This window comes from Anolis carolinensis, chromosome 2 (genome assembly GCF_035594765.1).
Source record: "Anolis carolinensis isolate JA03-04 chromosome 2, rAnoCar3.1.pri, whole genome shotgun sequence".
Lineage (NCBI taxonomy): Eukaryota > Metazoa > Chordata > Lepidosauria > Squamata > Dactyloidae > Anolis > Anolis carolinensis.
In genome coordinates, this window is record NC_085842.1 from 544950 (window position 1) to 563419 (window position 18470).

An 18470-nucleotide genomic window follows, 5' to 3' on the forward strand; every position below is an offset into this window, starting at 1 on the left:
TTTAATGTAATCGTTGGCTCCTCCATTTTTCACCCAGTTGAAGTAGTCTTTCCATCTGTTTGTAATGTCCTTTTGTTTATTCATTCTTGTTACTTGGTTAGTCATAATTCCTGTAATATCTAACAATACTTGATCATACATATAATCATTCCAATTATTTAACATCCATTTCGATTTGTCTCTCCATCCTCTAGCAATCACAGCGTGTGCTGCTCTTATTGTTACTTTCAATAACTCTTGGCACTCAGTTTTTATACTTGGATGATCCAGCACTCCCCAAAGTAACAAATCATTATTAATTTGTATTGTTATCTGTAATAAGTCCTGGATTTTCCCTTGTATCATTAGCCAAATTTTTTTTAATTCAGAACACTCCCACCACATATGTGAATAAGTGCCCCTCTGTGGGTCTCCTGCCTGCGGCCGCCATGTTTCTTGAGGGCGGAAGTGCAGCGAGAGGCGGGAAGACTGGGGGGGAGGGGCCGGGCGGCGCTCTTTCCTGTCAGAAGGAAGGAAGGAAAGAAGGAAGGAGGAGGAGGAGGCCTTTCGGAGAGAGAGAGAGAGAGAGAGAGAGGAGGAGGAGGTGGGTGGGGGGAGGGATGGGGGGCTTCCTCCCTCCCTCCCTCCCTCCCTTCCTCCCTTCCTTCCTTCCTTCCTTCCTTCTTCTCGGCCTTTGGGAGGGAGCGGCCTGTCTGTCTGTCTGTCTGTCTGCCCAGGGACTCTGCGGCCTGCTCTCTCCTCTGCGCATGCGTCCTCTCTCTCTCTCCCCCCCCCCCCTCCCGTCCAGAAGACTGTGACGCGCTCTTGGTGGGGCTGCCCCTGAAGAAGGCTGTTTTCATGTTTGTATTGTTACGCATTTTAAATGGTATCCTGAGGCTTTCATGCCAAGCTGCTTTGAGTCCCTTTTGGGGAGATCAAGCGGGGTATAAATATCACAACAAACAACCACGAGCAGTTTTGGTTCTTGGCCAATGGACAGAGCAGTTCAAGCCCAACCTTCACCCTCAGTCTTCAATTAAATGTGGCTTTGTTTTTATATGCATTTAAGGCGTCAGATTGTGCCTTTGTTGTCAGCCGCCCTTGTTGTCGACCGCGTTTTAGGGGATCGGGCCCTTAAGGAGAGACCCGATCCGGTCCTGAGGGAACGGACCTTGGCGAAGCCAAAAGGAGAATATAAGCCGCAATACAACCTGAAGCCTGAAATGAAGAAGGTCCGCCAAGTTGAAGGAAAATCCGCCAAGGAGTTTTTATTGAGCAATTCAGCTGAAAAGGACGCTAATAGCGATCATTCAATCTACTAGCGTAACATATGTTTCAAATAAAGCCATATTTATACAATGTTTCGGTCTGACAGCCCTTTGAATTTCCCGCCCCGCTCCCCCGCCCATCTGATCGCGGATAGGCTGGGAGGTTGAACGAGGCGGGCTTTCGTTTCCCGCCTTGCTCTGCTGGCCCAATGGGGAGCCGCTTTTTGTCCCCACTCGGGCCAATCAGAGAGGAGGAGGCGGGAGCTATTAAAACAATGAAGTGACCGGACAGGAAATATCAGATTAATCCTGGCCCGGCCGATTTCTAAAGGAATTAATGGCACCCATCAAGGATGTCCGGGGTCCTGTCACGTTCACAGATTTTAGATATGTCTTTGGGGTGTCAGACGGGAAGTAAAGAAGGGTGGTGATGAGCCGTCATTGACGGGCTCCACAGGGGTGCCTTCCTGAGGCGTCCTGGCCTGGGATATGACAATGTTTGCCTTGGGGGCGAGTCACCTTTAGGAATTTGGTGACTCAAGCCCTATATTGTCCATGCGATCGGAATGAGATTGGATTAAACTGTGGCAGATTATCCTTTTGTTTTTGGGAAGGGAGGTCTGGATCATTAGGGTTCACGTTGGGGTCATAATATTTCCCATTTGATTTCATGATTTGACAATTATATGGGATAGAATGAAAATTAAAATAAAGTTGGAACATAAACCCAGCTGGGAAAAACACATATTTTCCGGGGATCCCAAAGAGTATAAATACATATAGGCAGATAGGTAGATTTCAAGGAGGAAAGGGAGAATCCATAGAGGGGGGGGTTACATTGCACAAAGGGGAACCATGGATGATATAAACAATTGAAAACATTTGATAAGAATGAGGTTTACAACATCTGGGGAACCCAATATGGAAAGTCATAGGAGTGGAGTTCAAGCAGCATGATTTCACAATTCATGAAGTTAGCCCAACGATTAGAAATTCATACAACAGTGGGTCATGAGGGTGTCCAGGTACATAGAATATGCAAATTCATGGATACATGAGGAAAAAAAGTTCATCTGTGATGGGAGGAATTCGTAGAGATGGCATGGGGAAGAGGCACATGTGGGTTGCAGTCTTTGGAAGTATAGGATTTCATAAGTCCAGGGGTAGGTCTGGGGAAGAGTGTTCTTCTCCTTCATAAAATCATGAAAGTATGAATGAAACGTGGAGGGCACCCGTCCGGGCACCCCCTGGCAGCTGCAGAGAGGGTGAGGGTACTTGGAGGTCCATGTCTCCCCCGCGAGAGAGCGATCCCCCCATCCCCAGTTCACAGAAAGGGGCTAGGGATCTCTTAAAACCATTCCGCGAGTCGCGGGGAGAGGAAAGTCCGGGATAAGGCTGGAAGGAAGCGGTCGGTCCCGTTTGACAATCAGCTGTTGAGGTGCCGAAAACTGGACCGATTCCGGTTCCGCTGGTTGTCTTCGAGTCAGGAGCCTTAGAAAGGGTTAGGACTAAAAGAGGAGCGTTCTAGGGGTAATTTTGATAGAGATATGAGCCGATTTGTATCGTCCGCCATATTAATCTATGGCGGAGAAACCTCAGCCGGAGTTAAAGGGACGGGAGAGAGAGAGAAATTGCATGCGAAGGGAAAAGTCAGAGAATGACACAAAATAACCAGATAGAGAGGGTTACTGTTAAAATAAATGCTACTTTTATTGGGAGGATTTGTTACATAGTTCAGGGAAGGGGAAAGTGAAATAAAAAAGATCTCTTAATAATAGTCTGCTGCGGTCCCGCTCCGTTCCTTTGGTGAGTGACCTGCGGAACTCTCCGCTGCGTTTTTAAATTAATTTAAAAGCCGGGGTTTCGGTTATCACCCTCAATGATGTAAATAAGTCTCTCCCTCAAACGGATATACAGCAGAGTCTCACTTATCCAACATAAACGGGCCGGCAGAATGTTGGATAAGCGAATATGTTGGATAATAAGGAGGCACTAAGGAAAAGCCTATTAAACATCAAATGAGGTTATGGTTTTACAAATGAAGCACCAAAACATCATGTTAGACAACAAATTTGACAGAAAAGGTAGTTCAATACGCAGTAATGCTATGTAGTAATTACTGTATTTACGAATTTAGCACCAAAATATCACGATGTATTGAAAACATTGACGACAAAAATGCGTTGGATAATCCAGAACGTTGGATAATGATGTAAATTTAGAGCAACGGGAAGAGCCAGGGAGGCAGTTCCATCTCGTCTCCTGTGCCATAGCAACATGCTGTGCTAATTTTATATACATATATATAATATACAATAATTTATAAATATACAATATATTGTATGTACTTATAATATTGATGATAATATTATAATGTAATACAATATTATACTAATTAATAATATACTATAATATTAATTATATATTATATATTAAATGTAATATTACTAATAATATTACCATGAAATTATATAGTACAATATAGTAATTTAATGGCTTATATTGTGCTATGCTAATAATATATTGTATGTACATTTGAATTGTAAGCCGCTCTGAGTCCCCTTCGGGGTGAGAAGAGCGGCATATAAATGTAGTAAGTAAATAAATAAATAAATAAATAAGTCTCTCCCTCAAACGGATATAGTCATTTTTTCCAACCTCTTTCGGGCGGATGAGTTAGAAACCCAGAGCTCAGGGGTAGATTTTGGAGCCTCCAGTGGCCTAGGGGATAAAAGCCTCGTGGCTTGAAGGTTGGGCTGCTGACCTGAAGGCTGCCAGGTTCGAATCCCACCCAGGTGAGCTCCCTCTCTCAGCTCCAGCTCCATGCGGGGACATGAGAGAAGCTTCCCTCCCACAAGGATGGTAAAACAGCAGAACATCCAGGCAACGTCCCCTGGGCAACGTCCTTGCAGACGGCCAATTCTCTCACTCCGGAAGCAACTCGGGTTGCTCCTGACACGAAAAAAAAGTGATAGATTCTCCTGAATTGACCGACTGGCCCCCTGTTTCAGTAGTGAAGGAGCAGACCTGATCGTTGGTCTAAAAAATGGAAAAGCAGTTGGATCGGAGTTAATTATCCCGGAGATTCTGACATCGGATCCTGAGTGGTGGACCCTCTTCTTGGTGGCAGTCTTCACCATCATTAACAACACGGGCATCCTACCAAACCACTGGCAATTTGCCATTATAGTTCCAATCTACAGAAAAGGTGACCCTCCCGATCCTTCCAATTACTGGCCAATTAGCCTTCTATCGGTAATTGGAAAGCTTTGTGCAAAATTCCTATAAATAAAGTTGTAGACCAGGCTGGACCAGAACAAAATCATCAGCCCTGAGCAAACTGGATTCCGTAAGGATAAATCCGCCTTGGATCACTGCTTCGTACTTTCTCAAATACTCCACGTGTTACTGCATTACTCCCAGTTTTTAATCTCTCTTATCTTGACATCCATTGCTTAAACTACTAAAAAGAATCCCCCCAAAAGTTGATCTGTCTTCTATATTATTGTCCATTATTTTTAAACTTCATCGTCCTGTCTTTCTTCTTCAATAATCATCTTGTATGTGATCTTGGTTCAATTGCTTGTCTTTTCTTTTCAGTATTTATACCCCGCCCTTCTCGCCCCGAAGGGGACTCAGAGCGGCTTACAGAACACGCATACGGCAAACATTCAGTGCCTGATTCTACAATTAACAAGGACAGACAACGCAGACACAGGTAAAAACAACTTTTCCCATCTTATTTTCGGCATCTTGGAGGCTGTGCTCAACACTGGTCATTGGGGGAGGGGGGGCTGTCACTTCATCTTCCATGTTGAGGAGCTTCTTCCCGATCAGTGTCCTTAAGGGCATCTTTATTACCTCCCCACTGAAAGCAGTACCTATTTATCTACTCACATTTCTGCTTTCGTCCTGCTTGGTGGGCAGGTGAGCTGTGGCTATTTAAAACTGAAATAGACTGAACATATACCAATTCCAATTAACACGTTAAAATATGACACGATGTAACAAATGACACAAGGTAAATGACAATATAACAAAATTTGAAAAATGTTCTGCTTCTGGTTTGAAAGTATTGTTTCCTGTTTTATTGTGCATTCCTTACTTGGAAAGGAGTTGCTCTACTCCGAAAACTTGGTTTTGTGGCTGCCACAAAGGAGTGAGAATTGAATTGGTTGAGACCTGGTGATGAGGAATTTATTGAAAAACCAGAGCAAAATGTGTTACAGCAGGATGTCCCTCCCGCAGAAACCAAGTTTTTGGGTTTGAGAAACTTTTCCCATGTTTTTGTGATGGAATCCATTAGGAAATGGCATTTCTTAAGTTCTTCTTGATTGTTCCTGGCAACTTGCTCCTTTTTAAAGAAAACTGTGGTTTCGTTGTATTTATTACCAAATGAATTTTAGAAGATTATTAGTCAAATCTGTTTGTTAGTAAGTTAGTGTTATACGTACACGAATTAATAGATACCGTTATCCTTCACCCCCCTTTCCCGCTACACAGCCTTTCTATGAACTAATGTCTCTTACATGAGGGGTTTGTCCATACTATTTAAACAGATATAAAACAATCATCTGTTAAAGCACCACATTTGAAAATCTCATTCTTCTTGATCTCTTGTTCAGCCCATTTTTTCTTTTTTTATCTTCCGATCAGCGTTTTTAGTTCCAACTACTCATCGTTTTTTGGACTTCTCCTTTCTTTAATATCTGCTTTCACTACGTCCTGTTTTCACCATTCAAGAATATAATCTCGCTCATTCTTGTTTAAAGGCATTGTGGTCTCTTTCTTGGCCTTTGTTTCCTGTGTGGCATTCAGCATTTGCTTCAGAGGTCTGAACAACCTGTGTCTCCTTGTATACTCCAGCTCTTTTTGAAGAGATTTGGTTTGGCCTCTTCTTCTGGCCCCAGATCTCTTCTGTGGTATCTCCCAACTAAATTGGAGGCTTCTCTTGTTCCACCTATAATAATAATAATAATAATAATAAACAACTTTATTTTTATATCCCGCCCCATCTCCCCGAAGGGACCACAACAGGAACAAGCCCAAAACAACAACACAACATATTTGACAGAAAAAACATTCCAACAATACACAAAATAAAATATGGACAATACATTAAAATCCAAGCAGATAAAATCAGAGTAATTAAAAGCAAACCAGTGGGGACAGGTTTCATAAAATGGTGTATCATGGAAATAAGTAACAGCGATAAAGTGCCATATGCTTTTAAAACATAAAGAAGTATTCTAATAACCGCTCTATTGGGCCTATTTATTCAAATGCGCTCCGGAACAACCATGTTTTCAATTCCCGGCGGAAAATGGGCAGGGAAGGAGCTAACCTGATCTCCTTAGGGAGAGAGTTCCAGAGCCGGGATGGGGGCCACTGCCGAGAAGGCCCTCTCCCTCCCTCGTCCCCACCAGCCGCATTTGAGACAAAGGCGGGGGCGAGAGGAGCGCCTCCCCGGATGATCTTAGGGGGTCCCCGGACTGTGGTAGAGGTTCCTTCTTTGGAGGCTTTTAAGCAGAGGCTGGATGGCCATCTGTCGGGGTGCTTTGAATGAGATTTCCTGCTTCTTAGCGGGAGGTTGGACTGGATGGCCCATGAGGTCTCTTCCAACTCTACTATTCTATGATTCTATGATTCGCGTTGGTTCGTAGGAGAGGAAGCGATCACGTAGATAGGCAGGTCCTGAACCGTTTAAGGCTTTATAGGTAACTAGCTGTGCCCGGCCATGCGTTGCTGTGGCAAAGTGGTGGTGGTGTTGGTTAAGATTTGTTGTGTAATTTTTATTTGACGTTATTTGTATTTTTTAATTAATTTTATTGTAAGTTATCTTTTTATTTTTTATATTTTATTATTTTCTTGTATAATTTTTAGTTATTTTTTGTTATTATGGTATTTTATTATATTAATTTTTTAGTGTTTTTAATTATTTTTTTAATGTTTTTTATTATTTTTTATTGGGTTGCTAGGAGACCAAGTTGGAGGAGCTTAGCCTTCTAACGGGCAGCAATTGGATAAAAGCAATTATTCCTCTCTCTCTAATTAGGACATTATTTTTCTTTTCTTTTTGTTGTATCAACCTAGAGGCGTGGATGATGGGTTGTGTCGTCAAATTTCGAGGTTGGGGGGCCTGTAGTTTTGTTGTTTTGTGGGTCGCCGTGATGCCATTACTCTTTTATATATATAGATAACCTGCACCTTTAATTTGGCCCAGAAACTTTTGGAAACTTTTTCAGTTTCAATTGTCCTTCTTTGGGGGCCACTAGAGAATTCTTCATGATAGTATTCACTTGATCTAGCTTGTTGTTGGCACTATCGATTAATCCATTCAAAATTTCCACTGGTTTCATAACTTCTGTATGTTTAGCCAATATCTTATTATGTTGTTTTCCTTTCTCCATTTTAGGAGTTTTCAACTGAACATTGGATTTGTTATGTAACCACTTTCATCCAATAGATGTCATATTGTGATAAGTTTTCAAATAAATGTCTTTTCTAAACAAGCTCCTCTATTTGGCAATGCTTCAGGAAGATGTTTTGACTTCTGTTCAATTCAAGGTCTCACTGAAAAATCTTCCTTATTTCCTTTCTCTTTTCTCTCTAATCCAGAACATTACAAATCACGATTGCATTGGGACTGTACCTATTTCGTCACAAGAAGAACTTCACTTTATCTTCGATTTCAAAATTTGAGCTTCCCCATTCATTCTTGTTTCTCCTCTTTCTTCCTTTTCTGTTTTCAGAGTTACCTCTTTGTCTTTGTCTATAACAGATTTCATATGCAATAGGGTAACAGTGTAAATCAATGTTTCTCAACCAGGGAGTCGGGACCCCTGGGTAGCTCACGAGGGGGATGTCAGAGGTGTTGTCAAAGACCATCAGAAAACACATATTTCTGATGGTCTTAGGAACCCCTTTGGCAGTCCTTGTGAATGTGATCAACAAATTCTCTGGTTAATTGGGGGACTATTTATTTATTTATTTATTTATTTTATCAGACTTGTATACCGCTACTCCCAGTTTGGCTCAGAGCGGTTTAAATTAAATTAAATAAATTAAAACAATACACAGCTTTAAAATAACAATAAAAACAGACATAGCCCCATGTTTTTCACCCATCGAAAGCTTGTCGGAAGAGCAAGGTTTTGCAGGCTTTCCAAAAGGCAAGTAGGCCTCGGATAGTTCGAGTTTCAACTGGCAAGGCATTCTATAAATGAGGGGCTACAATCGAGAAGGCTCTCTGCCTAGTAGAAGACAAATGATAAGTCCGTATGTTAGGGACTTCAAGCAAATTTTGGTCTTTGGACCGAAGTAATCTCTGGGGTTGGTAGGGGGATAAGCGGGCCCTCAGGTACGCCGGCCCCAAACCATGTAAGGCCTTAAAGGTTAGTACCAGTATCTTGAAAGTAATCCGGTACTCAATCGGTAGCCAGTGCAGCTGTTGTAGAATTGGGGTGATACGCCACCTCGCCGGCACCCCGGCGAGAAGACGGAGCCGCCGCGTTTTGCACCAGCTTTAGTTTCCGGATCACTGACAGAGGAAGGCCAATGTAGAGGGCGTTACAGTAGCCGAGCCTCAAGATGACCGTCGCCTGGATCACCGTAGCCAGGTCGTTCCTAGATAGGTAGGGAGCCAGTCGCCTAGCCTGACGTAGATGGAAAAACGCAGATCTGCTCACAGCAGAGACCTGGGCCTCCATTGTGAGCAGAGGGTCCAATAAGACACCAAGACTTTTTACAGAAGATGACGGACGCAGTGTCTCACCATCCAGGGTAGGCAGCTGCATCTCCCTCCCACCCGGACGGCCCAGCCAAAGGATCTCCGTCTTCGCTGGATTCACCCTCAACCTGCTGGCACGCAACCATCCAGTAACGGCCTCAAGGCACTGATGGAAACTATCGGGTACGGAGTCCGGCCGGACCTCCATCCTCAGAATGAGCTGAGTGTCATCAGCGTACTGGTGGCACTCGAGCCCAAAGCTCCGCACCAGTCGGGCAAGCGGTCGCATATAGATGTTAAATAATAGAGGAGAGAGAATAGCTCCCTGTGGGACCCCACAAGTTAGTGGAGACCACGTGGAAACCATCCCTCCCCTCACCACCCGCTGTCCCTGATTCTGGAGGAAGGAGGACACCCATTTAAGGGGTATCCCCCTAACCCCCGTCATGGCTAGGCAGTGGGTCAATAGATTGTGATTGACCGTATCAAATGCTGCTGTGAGATCCAATAACACAAGCAGCGCTGATCCGCCTTGATCCCTTTGGCAGCGAAGCTGATCTGTGATGGCAACTAGCACAGTCTCCGTCCCGTGCCCCCTACGGAAGCCGGACTGGAAGGGATCAAGTCCGGCTGTGCGATTGAGGAACTGCTGCAACTGTTCCGCTGCTGCCCTCTCAACCACCTTGCCCAGAAACGGAAGATTCGAGACTGGGCGGTAGCTAGCGGGAACCGAACGATCCCAGTCTGGTTTCTTCAGCAGCGGAGAGACCATCGCCTCTTTTAAACCCTCTGGAAAAACTCCTTGCTCAAGGGAGCTATTTATTATATTCAACAGAGGTTCACGTAATCCCTCCAGGCAAGATCTTACTAGCCAGGAGGGACACGGATCGAGGGAGCAGGTGGTCGGCCTAGTTGCAGTCATCTGGTGGCACAAGCTATACCTGGTACTACCCAGATGACGGTCAGAAGCATCATCTTTAGCACATAATTTTAGTTCGAGCCACAACATTGTCTCCTGTGCAAAAGCAAACTTTTGCCTTTATTTTTCCTTCATTTACAATGTAATGTCTTCCTGTCCTTGTTGCCTTTCTATGAATCCGCTGCAGTTTGCCAATGTCCTTTCTAAAATGGACTGAACTGAGCAGAACTGGGCAGGAATCATGATGTCTCCCACCCAAGGGTGCTGTTGGAGTGCAGAAGGATCTGGAGGGCAGCAGGATTCCCACTCACCCTGGGGGTCTATCCATCTGTCTCCTCTATACCGCCTTCTCTCATGTACTGCTGCTAGGCTGAGTGCCTTGGCTCTGGCTGAAGTTACATACCTTTGTGGTATAGGTTTTGTAAGAATGCAGTATGTCAAGGAACTTTGTGGCCTAATGTGCTCTCAGTGTCTCCAGGCGCCTTGCTTTAGAAACGTGGGGCAGGGATCACGCTGCAGGGAAAGAGAGGATCAGGAAAATATCTCTCCCCCAAGTTGGAGGAAGTACTTTTCTCCCAAGACTGATCACTTGGGATAGTTTGTCCATACAGATGGCCACTCAGGTTTTGAGTGGAGATGTGAAGAAGCGGGATCTAGGTAGGAAATGCTTTGCATCGTTAGCCCCTTTCCGTGTTGACCATATTATTAGAGGCCTTCCTTTACCAAGGTTGGATTAGACACAGGATCTTAGGCCGCTATCCCCTTTGCAGGGATTGTTCTTTGTTGGGCAAGTGTTAAAGTGCTTCTCAGCAGGCAACGGGCTCTTACCAGTTGGGCCAGTCTTTCTCCCCTCTTCCCCTGTGATTGCTACAGCACTAGGCTATTGTTCTTCATGTTCAATGAGATCTTTCTGTACTCTGCTCCTAATAAGATTTTACTCTTATTCATCTCGCAGGTAACCTCTAAACGAACCTTATGAAGAAAACATTGCCCTTTGCCTTTCGTCTGAAAGGAAAGTACGCAGGATTAACAAGAACAAGAAATGAATTGGAGAAATTATATTTCAAGCTACATACCTTTAAATGTAAGGAAAGGGAGGATTGTGCTGTAAAAAGAGGGGTTGGTAAAGAGAAAATAAGACTACAGCAATACAGAGACTGGGAAGAGGAAATGTCCTATTCAGGAGTCCATATCTGTGAACTTCAGGCATAATATTAGAATAATAAATGTTAAAAAATGGAAAATTCATTGTCAAAATCACACACAGGGGAGAAGCGACATAATTGTAAGGACTGTGGGAAATGTTTCATTGAGAGAAGTTCTCTTGCTAAACATCAACGAACTCACACAGGAGAGAAGCCATATAAATGTGTGGAATGTGGAAAGAGCTTCAGTCAGAGTGGACATCTACACACCCATCAGAGGACCCACACAAGGGAGAAGCCACATACATGCATGGAATGTGGAAAGAGCTTCAGTCAGAGTGGAAGTCTACGCACCCATCAAAGGACTCACACAGGGGAGAAGCCATATAAATGCATGGAATGTGGAAAGAGCTTCAGTGAGAGTGGAAATCTACGCACCCATCAAAGGACTCACACAGGGGAGAAGCCATATAAATGCATGGAATGTGGAAAGAGCTTCAGTCAGAGTGGAAGTCTACGCACCCATCAAAGGATTCACACAGGGGAGAAGCCACATACATGCATGGAATGTGGAAAGAGCTTCAGTAAGAGTGGACATCTGCGTATCCATCAAAGGACTCACACAGGGGAGAAGCCACATACATGCATGGAATGTGGAAAGAGCTTCAGTCGGAGTGGACATCTGCGTATCCATCAAAGGACTCACACAGGGGAGAAGCCACATACATGCATGGAATGTGGAAAGAGCTTCAGTCAGAGTGGAGATCTACGCACCCATCAAAGGACTCACACAGGGGAGAAGCCACATACATGCATGGAATGTGGAAAGAGCTTCAGTCATAGTGGAAGTCTACGCACCCATCAAAGGACTCACACAGGGGAGAAGCCACATACATGCATGGAATGTGGAAAGAGCTTCAGTCGGAGTGACTATCTACGTTCCCATCAAAGGACTCACACAGGAGAGAAGCCACATACATGCATGGAATGTGGAAAGAGCTTCAGTGAGAGTGGACATCTGCGTATCCATCAAAGGATTCACACAGGGGAGAAGCCACATACATGCATGGAATGTGGAAAGAGCTTCAGTAAGAGTGGACATCTGCATATCCATCAAAGGATTCACACAGGGGAGAAGCCACATACATGCATGGAATGTGGAAAGAGCTTCAGTGAGAGTGGACATCTGCGTATCCATCAAAGGACTCACACAGGAGAGAAGCCACATACATGCATGGAATGTGGAAAGAGCTTCAGTGAGAGTGGACATCTGCGTATCCATCATAGGATTCACACAGGGGAGAAGCCACATACATGCATGGAATGTGGAAAGAGCTTCAGTAAGAGTGGACATCTGCATATCCATCAAAGGACTCACACAGGGGAGAAGCCACATACATGCATGGAATGTGGAAAGAGCTTCAGTGAGAGTGGACATCTGCGTATCCATCAAAGGACTCACACAGGAGAGAAGCCACATACATGCATGGAATGTGGAAAGAGCTTCAGTGAGAGTGGACATCTGCGTATCCATCAAAGGATTCACACAGGAGAGAAGCCACATACATGCATGGAATGTGGAAAGAGCTTCAGTCAGAGTGGACATCTGCGTATCCATCAAAGGATTCACACAGGGGAGAAGCCACATACATGCATGGAATGTGGAAAGAGATTCAGTGAGAGTGGACATCTGCGTATCCATCAAAGGACTCACACAGGGGAGAAGCCACATACATGCATGGAATGTGGAAAGAGCTTCTGTCGGAGTGGAGATCTCCGTAACCATCAAAGGACTCACACAGGTGAGAGACCACATAAATGTGTGGAATGTGGAAAGAGATTCAGTAAGAGTGGAAATCTACGCACCCATCAAAGGACTCACACAGGGGAGAAGCCACATACATGCATGGAATGTGGAAAGGGCTTCAGTGAGAGTGGACATCTGCGTATCCATCAAAGGACTCACACAGGAGAGAAGCCACATAAATGCATGGAATGTGGAAAGAGCTTCAGTCAGAGTGGAAGTCTACGCACCCATCAAAGGATGCACACAGGAGAGAGGCCACATACATGCATGGAATGTGGAAAGAGCTTCAGTCAGAGTGGACATCTGCGTATCCATCAAAGGATCCACACAGGGGAGAAGCCACATACATGCATGGAATGTGGAAAGAGCTTCTGTCAGAGTGGAGATCTATGCACCCTTCAAAGGACTCACACAGGGGAGAAGCCACATAAATGCATGGAATGTGGAAAGAGCTTCAGTCAGAGTGGAGATCTACGCACCCATCAAAGGATGCACACAGGAGAGAAGCCACATAAATAGGACAAGTGCAAAGAAGCCAGAATGTTTGTCCAAAGAACTTCTAATGACTATGACTTAAAATAGACATGAACAGGAAGTGGAAGGGGAAGAAATCACAAAATCATATAACCATAGAGTTGGAAGAGACCTCATGGGTCATCTAGTCCAACCCCCTGCCAAGAAGCAGGAAATTCCATTCAAAGCACCCCGGACAGATGGCCATCCAGCCTCTGCTTAAAAGCCTCCAAAGAAGGTTCCACAGCTGAACTGCTCTCACAGTGAGGAAGTTCTTTCTTATGTTCAGGTGGAATCCCCTTTCCTGTATTTTGAAGCCATTATTCTGCATCCTAGTTTGCAGAGCAGCAGATAACAAGCTTGCTCCCTCCTCCTTATGGGATTTTGGCCTGCATAAATAGGGGCAGAGTGTCTAGATCCAGGGAAGTCATGGCACCCCTCTATTCTGCCTTGGTCAGACCACTTTACCTGGAATCACACTGTGTCTAATTCTGGGCACTGCAATTGAAAGGAGACGTTGAAAAGCTGGAAGGTGTCCAGAGGATGGCGACTAAAATGATCAAGGGTCTGGAGAACAAGCCCCATGGGGAGCGGCTTAAAGACCTGGGCATGTTTAGCCTGCAGAAGAGAAGGCTGAGAGGAGACATGATAGCCATGTACAAATATGTGAGGGGAAGTCATAGGGAGGAGGGAGCAAGCTTGTTTTCTTCTGCCCTGGAGACTAGGACGCAGAACAATGCCTTCAAACTACAGGAAAGGAGATTCCACCTGAACATCAGGAAGAACTTCCTCACGGTGAGAAGGGCTGTTCGGCAGTGGAACTCTCTCCCCCGGACTGTGGTGGAGGCTCCTTCTTTGGAGGCTTTGAGGCAGAGGCTGGATGACCATCTGTCGGGGGTGCTTTGAATGCGATTTCCTGCTTCTTGTCAGGGGGTTGGACTGGATGGCCCATGAGGTCTCTTCCAACTCTGGGATTCAATGATTCTATGATTTAAAGTGAGTAAATCGAGATAAAAATCAGCATGCAGCAAGAGTTTTGTAGATTGGTTTTTCTATTAGTTTTGTTCTTTTTATGTAGGTTATGTGTCCTTGAAGCTTTAATGTTTCTTATGTAGTCCTTTCCTTAAAAATGCCAAAATTGTAATTTATATTAAGAATTATCAGAACAACCTATTAAGAGGACAGAAATAAAGCCAGGAAAGCTCCAGGTCTGGACGGATTGGGAACAGAATATTACAAAAGTATTAGAGAAATACTGACTGCAACAATATTAGAATTGTATATTGGAATAATGATTGTGGAGAAAATACCAGAATCGTGGAGGAAGTCATTCATAATATTAATATGAAAAGATTTAACAGACCCAGGGTCTTACAGGCCCACATCATTAGTTAATCAGGATGAAAGGTTTTTATCAGTTATAATAGCCAATAGAATGAATAAATGCATGTACAAGTATATATAAAAAGATCAATCTGGGTTTGTAAAAGGAAGACAAATGTTACTAGCATTAGATATATTTAATGCTTTGATTGTGTAGCATGGCAGATAATAAGTGAGATTATGAATTAATTTGGAATGGGACGTAGAATAAAAGGATGATTAAAACAATTTTATTTGCTATGGTGATAGAATTATGTGCAAACGCCATCCAAAAAGGTAAGAATGTAGAAGGTGTAGGAATAAAGGAAAAGCAGAAGGTGAGCTTATTTGCTGATGACACATTGTTATTGATTAAATATCTGGGTAGGTCAAATTGATAGGAGAGAGGATCATTGAAAGATATTTGGGAAAACAACGGGTTTATATTATACAAAGAAAAAAGAAAAAGACTTTATAGAACAGAGCCATACGGGAATTAGAATCAAGAACAAATTAATATACCTGGGAGTAAGTATAACAAAGGACTTAAAAGAAATAGAAGAGGTAAATGTAGTAGCATTGAGGAAAATAGTTCAAAAAAAATTAATACACATCTATCTTGGTTTGGAAAGACAGCAATACTAAAAATGAAAATGCTTCTGAGGATAAACTTTATACTTACATATACCTTATATTTATAATGCCATTTCAGATTACAGAAGAAGAGTTGAATACATTATTTCTTTGCAACATTTCTACCCCACCTTTCTCCACCCCAAAGGAGACTCATTTGGACAAATGATAAATACTGTAATGGCAGTCAAAGAAATTGACGAAACAAGTTACAGAACAGATCTCAAAAAGAAGAAGGATTAGCGCTTCCTCATATGAAAAAATATTATAAAGCAAACAGACTGAGATTGGTTATACAAGGAATGATGAAAAGGAGGATGTAGAATAGTTAATAATGGATTCAGGAAAAGTGGAGGAAGAAATTCGGAATATGTTTTAAAATAGTTTATGAGAAAAAAAATAAGGTAAACTGGGAACCCAATGTTGAGTAATGCATTAGAAATATGGAACAAATACAGGAGAAAGTTAATAACAGATGGCTCAATAATAACCCCAATTATAATGGAAAAGACATTTCCAAAAAATAAAAAATATATATGATGGATAAAAAAATTAAGGGGAAAAACTTAGATAAAATAGGGGATTGGCTAAAGGTTGGAATGAAGAAAGAAAAGATCAGGAACATAAAAATTTGAAAGGAATATCCAGTAAAATTTCTAAAATATTAATTGAAAAAAACAAAGGAAAAGTAAAGAATAACACCTTCAAGAAGATTTGGAAAGAAGATATAGGAATGAAAATCAATGAAACAGAGGGGTTACAATTATGGGCACAAAGACACTTGAAAAATATATCCATATGTGTTAAAGAAAATTATTATTTAGTTGATATGGAAATGGTACCTCACATCCATAAGAATAGGAAATATAAATAAAAACTACTCAAACAATTGCTGGAGAGGATGCCAAGAATCGGGAACATACATACATATGTGGTGGCTGTGTCAATATGTAAATAATTTCTGGAGAAAGGTATTAAGAGAGATAGACACAATGAACATTCAAATAGAAAGCAGTCTTAGCATGGCTTTATTCTCATATAATAATAAACAGTTGGAAAAAGAGGACAAAGATGCGATAACAAACGCATTAACAATTGCAAGACTGCTTATAGCAAGGAATTGGAAAAGGGAAATAAATATAGAGATAGAAGAATGGTATAAGGAAGTATGGAAACTGGGAAGAAATGATAGGTTGACGTGGAGAGGGATTTAGAAACAAAGTGGTTGTGATGATGTCTGGAGAAAATGTATTGGAAGAGGATTCGAAAAGAAAGACAGAATTACCTCCTCAAGAGGGAATGAAAAGGAATTTTGGACAGATGATAAATAAAAAAAGTGACTTGGGGGAGGGTAAGAAATCTGTATAAGCGTGAAAATAACAGTAGATGCCAAATGTTAATGTATTGTAGATTGTACTGAATATTATGTGGCTGCTGTAAAAGGATGTACGATTTTCTTTAAAAAAATTAATAAATGTATTTGTAATTTGTATAAATATGCATTTGTTTTTCTTTCTTGTATTTGAATATAAATTATTTTTAAAAACAGATTATGATGTAGCAGCTATAAAAGCCAATGTGATTCCAGGCTGTCCCGATAGGAGGATTCTGTCTATATCCAAGGAAGTCACGGCCTCCTTTCTTCCGCTTTGGTCAGACTCACCTGGAATGACCCTGTCTCCAGGTCTCGGTCCCACAATTCAAGACGGATATTGACAGGTCAGAATATCTCCAGAGACGGGATGTAGAGAAGGGCGGAGAGAGACAGCTGGGTATGTTTCACTTGGAGGAAAGAAGGAAGGGCTTCTCCCTCGGCAGGAAGGAAATGTTGGATCCCAAAAGGGTTGGCCGTGGTCAGGATGAGAGGTGGACGGAGAGGAAAGGCGTGTCCATGAGACCCCGTGTTGCCTCCTCCTGGAATGGACTCCTAGGACCCTAGAGCCGGAAGAGACCCCCAAGGGCCACCCCGTCCTGCCCCTGCCATGCAGGAAGGCACAATCAAAGCACTCCCGATAGATAGCCTCTGCAGAGAAGCCTCCAGAGAAGGACACTCCACCACACTCTGAGGCAGCCTAGGCCACTCTCCAACAGCCCTTACTCATTCTTAATGTGTATCTTTGTATATTAAGAGAAGACCTGTAAATAGTTATAAGTAGTGAATAAATCAAGAATAAAACCTCCAAGGACTTTGGATGAAAGTCAGAACTCAAGAGTGTTTATTCAAAGAGACGAACTACTTTACAAGGCCAGAGGCTGTGAAACTGTGACCAGGACTCTGCAGTGTTTTGGGGGTTGGAATCCACTCCTTGCCTATGAGACAGTCTGTCCCATTGTATAGCTGGAGGAGGCCGTGAGAGGACTGAATTCACCTGCCTGTCTAGCAGGGGTCTTGTGTGTGTGTTTTACTCTGCTTCTCCTTTCCTTCCATCACTCATTAACACTGACTAGTTGTGCAGGCCTCACCTACACAACAGAAAGCATTTCCTGAAGGTAAGAGCTGTTCAGTAGTGGAGTCTGCTCCTATCGGGAGTCCATAAGAGTCTCCTTTGGAGGTTTTTAAGCTGAGATGGTATGACCATCTGTTGGGGGTGCTTTGGTGGTTTATTCCTGCGTGGTCTGAAGATGATTAGCCCCTCAGCACACAACCCAAACTGACTGGGAGGAAGAGATGTGTGTTCTTTCGCCATGAAACCACTGATCCCGTGGGTCGTGGAGTCCAGCCCCATTCTCTCCAAGCAGCGTCACCAGCCAGACCATCCTCCGCAGGTCGCTCTCCAGCCCCTTTTTGGGGTCACCCAGAGAGAGGACTCCCTCCCCCCCCACACTTCTCTAGGCCCTTGCCTTCTTACCCAAATCAGAGATTCACAGAATAGTATATTTGGAAGAGACCACGAGGGCCATCTAGTCCAACCCCCTTCTGCCAGGCAGGAAAAGCAGAATCCCTTGCCAGAATCCCCGCAGGGTTCAATACTGTCTCCCACGCTGTGTAACATCTACATGAAGCCGTTGGGAGAGATCATCTGAAGTTTTGGAGTTCAATGTCATCTGTACGCAGAGGTCTTCCTTGTCAGTCGCAAGGCCAAACAGGGCACAGGGTCACAGCCTGTGTTGGATG

At 43.3% G+C, this 18470-nt stretch overlaps 2 protein-coding genes and 1 long non-coding RNA gene across 6 annotated transcripts in view; 2 read left to right on the top strand and 1 right to left on the bottom strand.

Moving 5' to 3' along the window:
• LOC134296825 (zinc finger protein 239-like) overlaps window positions 1–18470 on the top strand; it is a 143874-nt gene that overhangs the window by 73110 nt on the left and 52294 nt on the right. The window lies entirely within an intron of this gene.
• Window positions 428–16851, top strand: LOC134296827 (oocyte zinc finger protein XlCOF6-like). The gene is made up of 3 exons (XM_062972715.1): window positions 428–583; window positions 4848–4965; window positions 10851–16851. Exon 3 carries the CDS (start codon window positions 11132–11134, stop codon window positions 13364–13366), a length of 2235 nt encoding a protein of 744 aa, XP_062828785.1. The 5' UTR covers window positions 428–583; window positions 4848–4965; window positions 10851–11131; the 3' UTR covers window positions 13367–16851.
• On the bottom strand, window positions 5307–10850 carry LOC134296879 (uncharacterized). Its single transcript, XR_010003702.1, has 2 exons — window positions 10724–10850; window positions 5307–6207 (listed from the first exon to the last, which is right to left on the bottom strand). It is a non-coding gene; the product is annotated as an uncharacterized LOC134296879 (long non-coding RNA).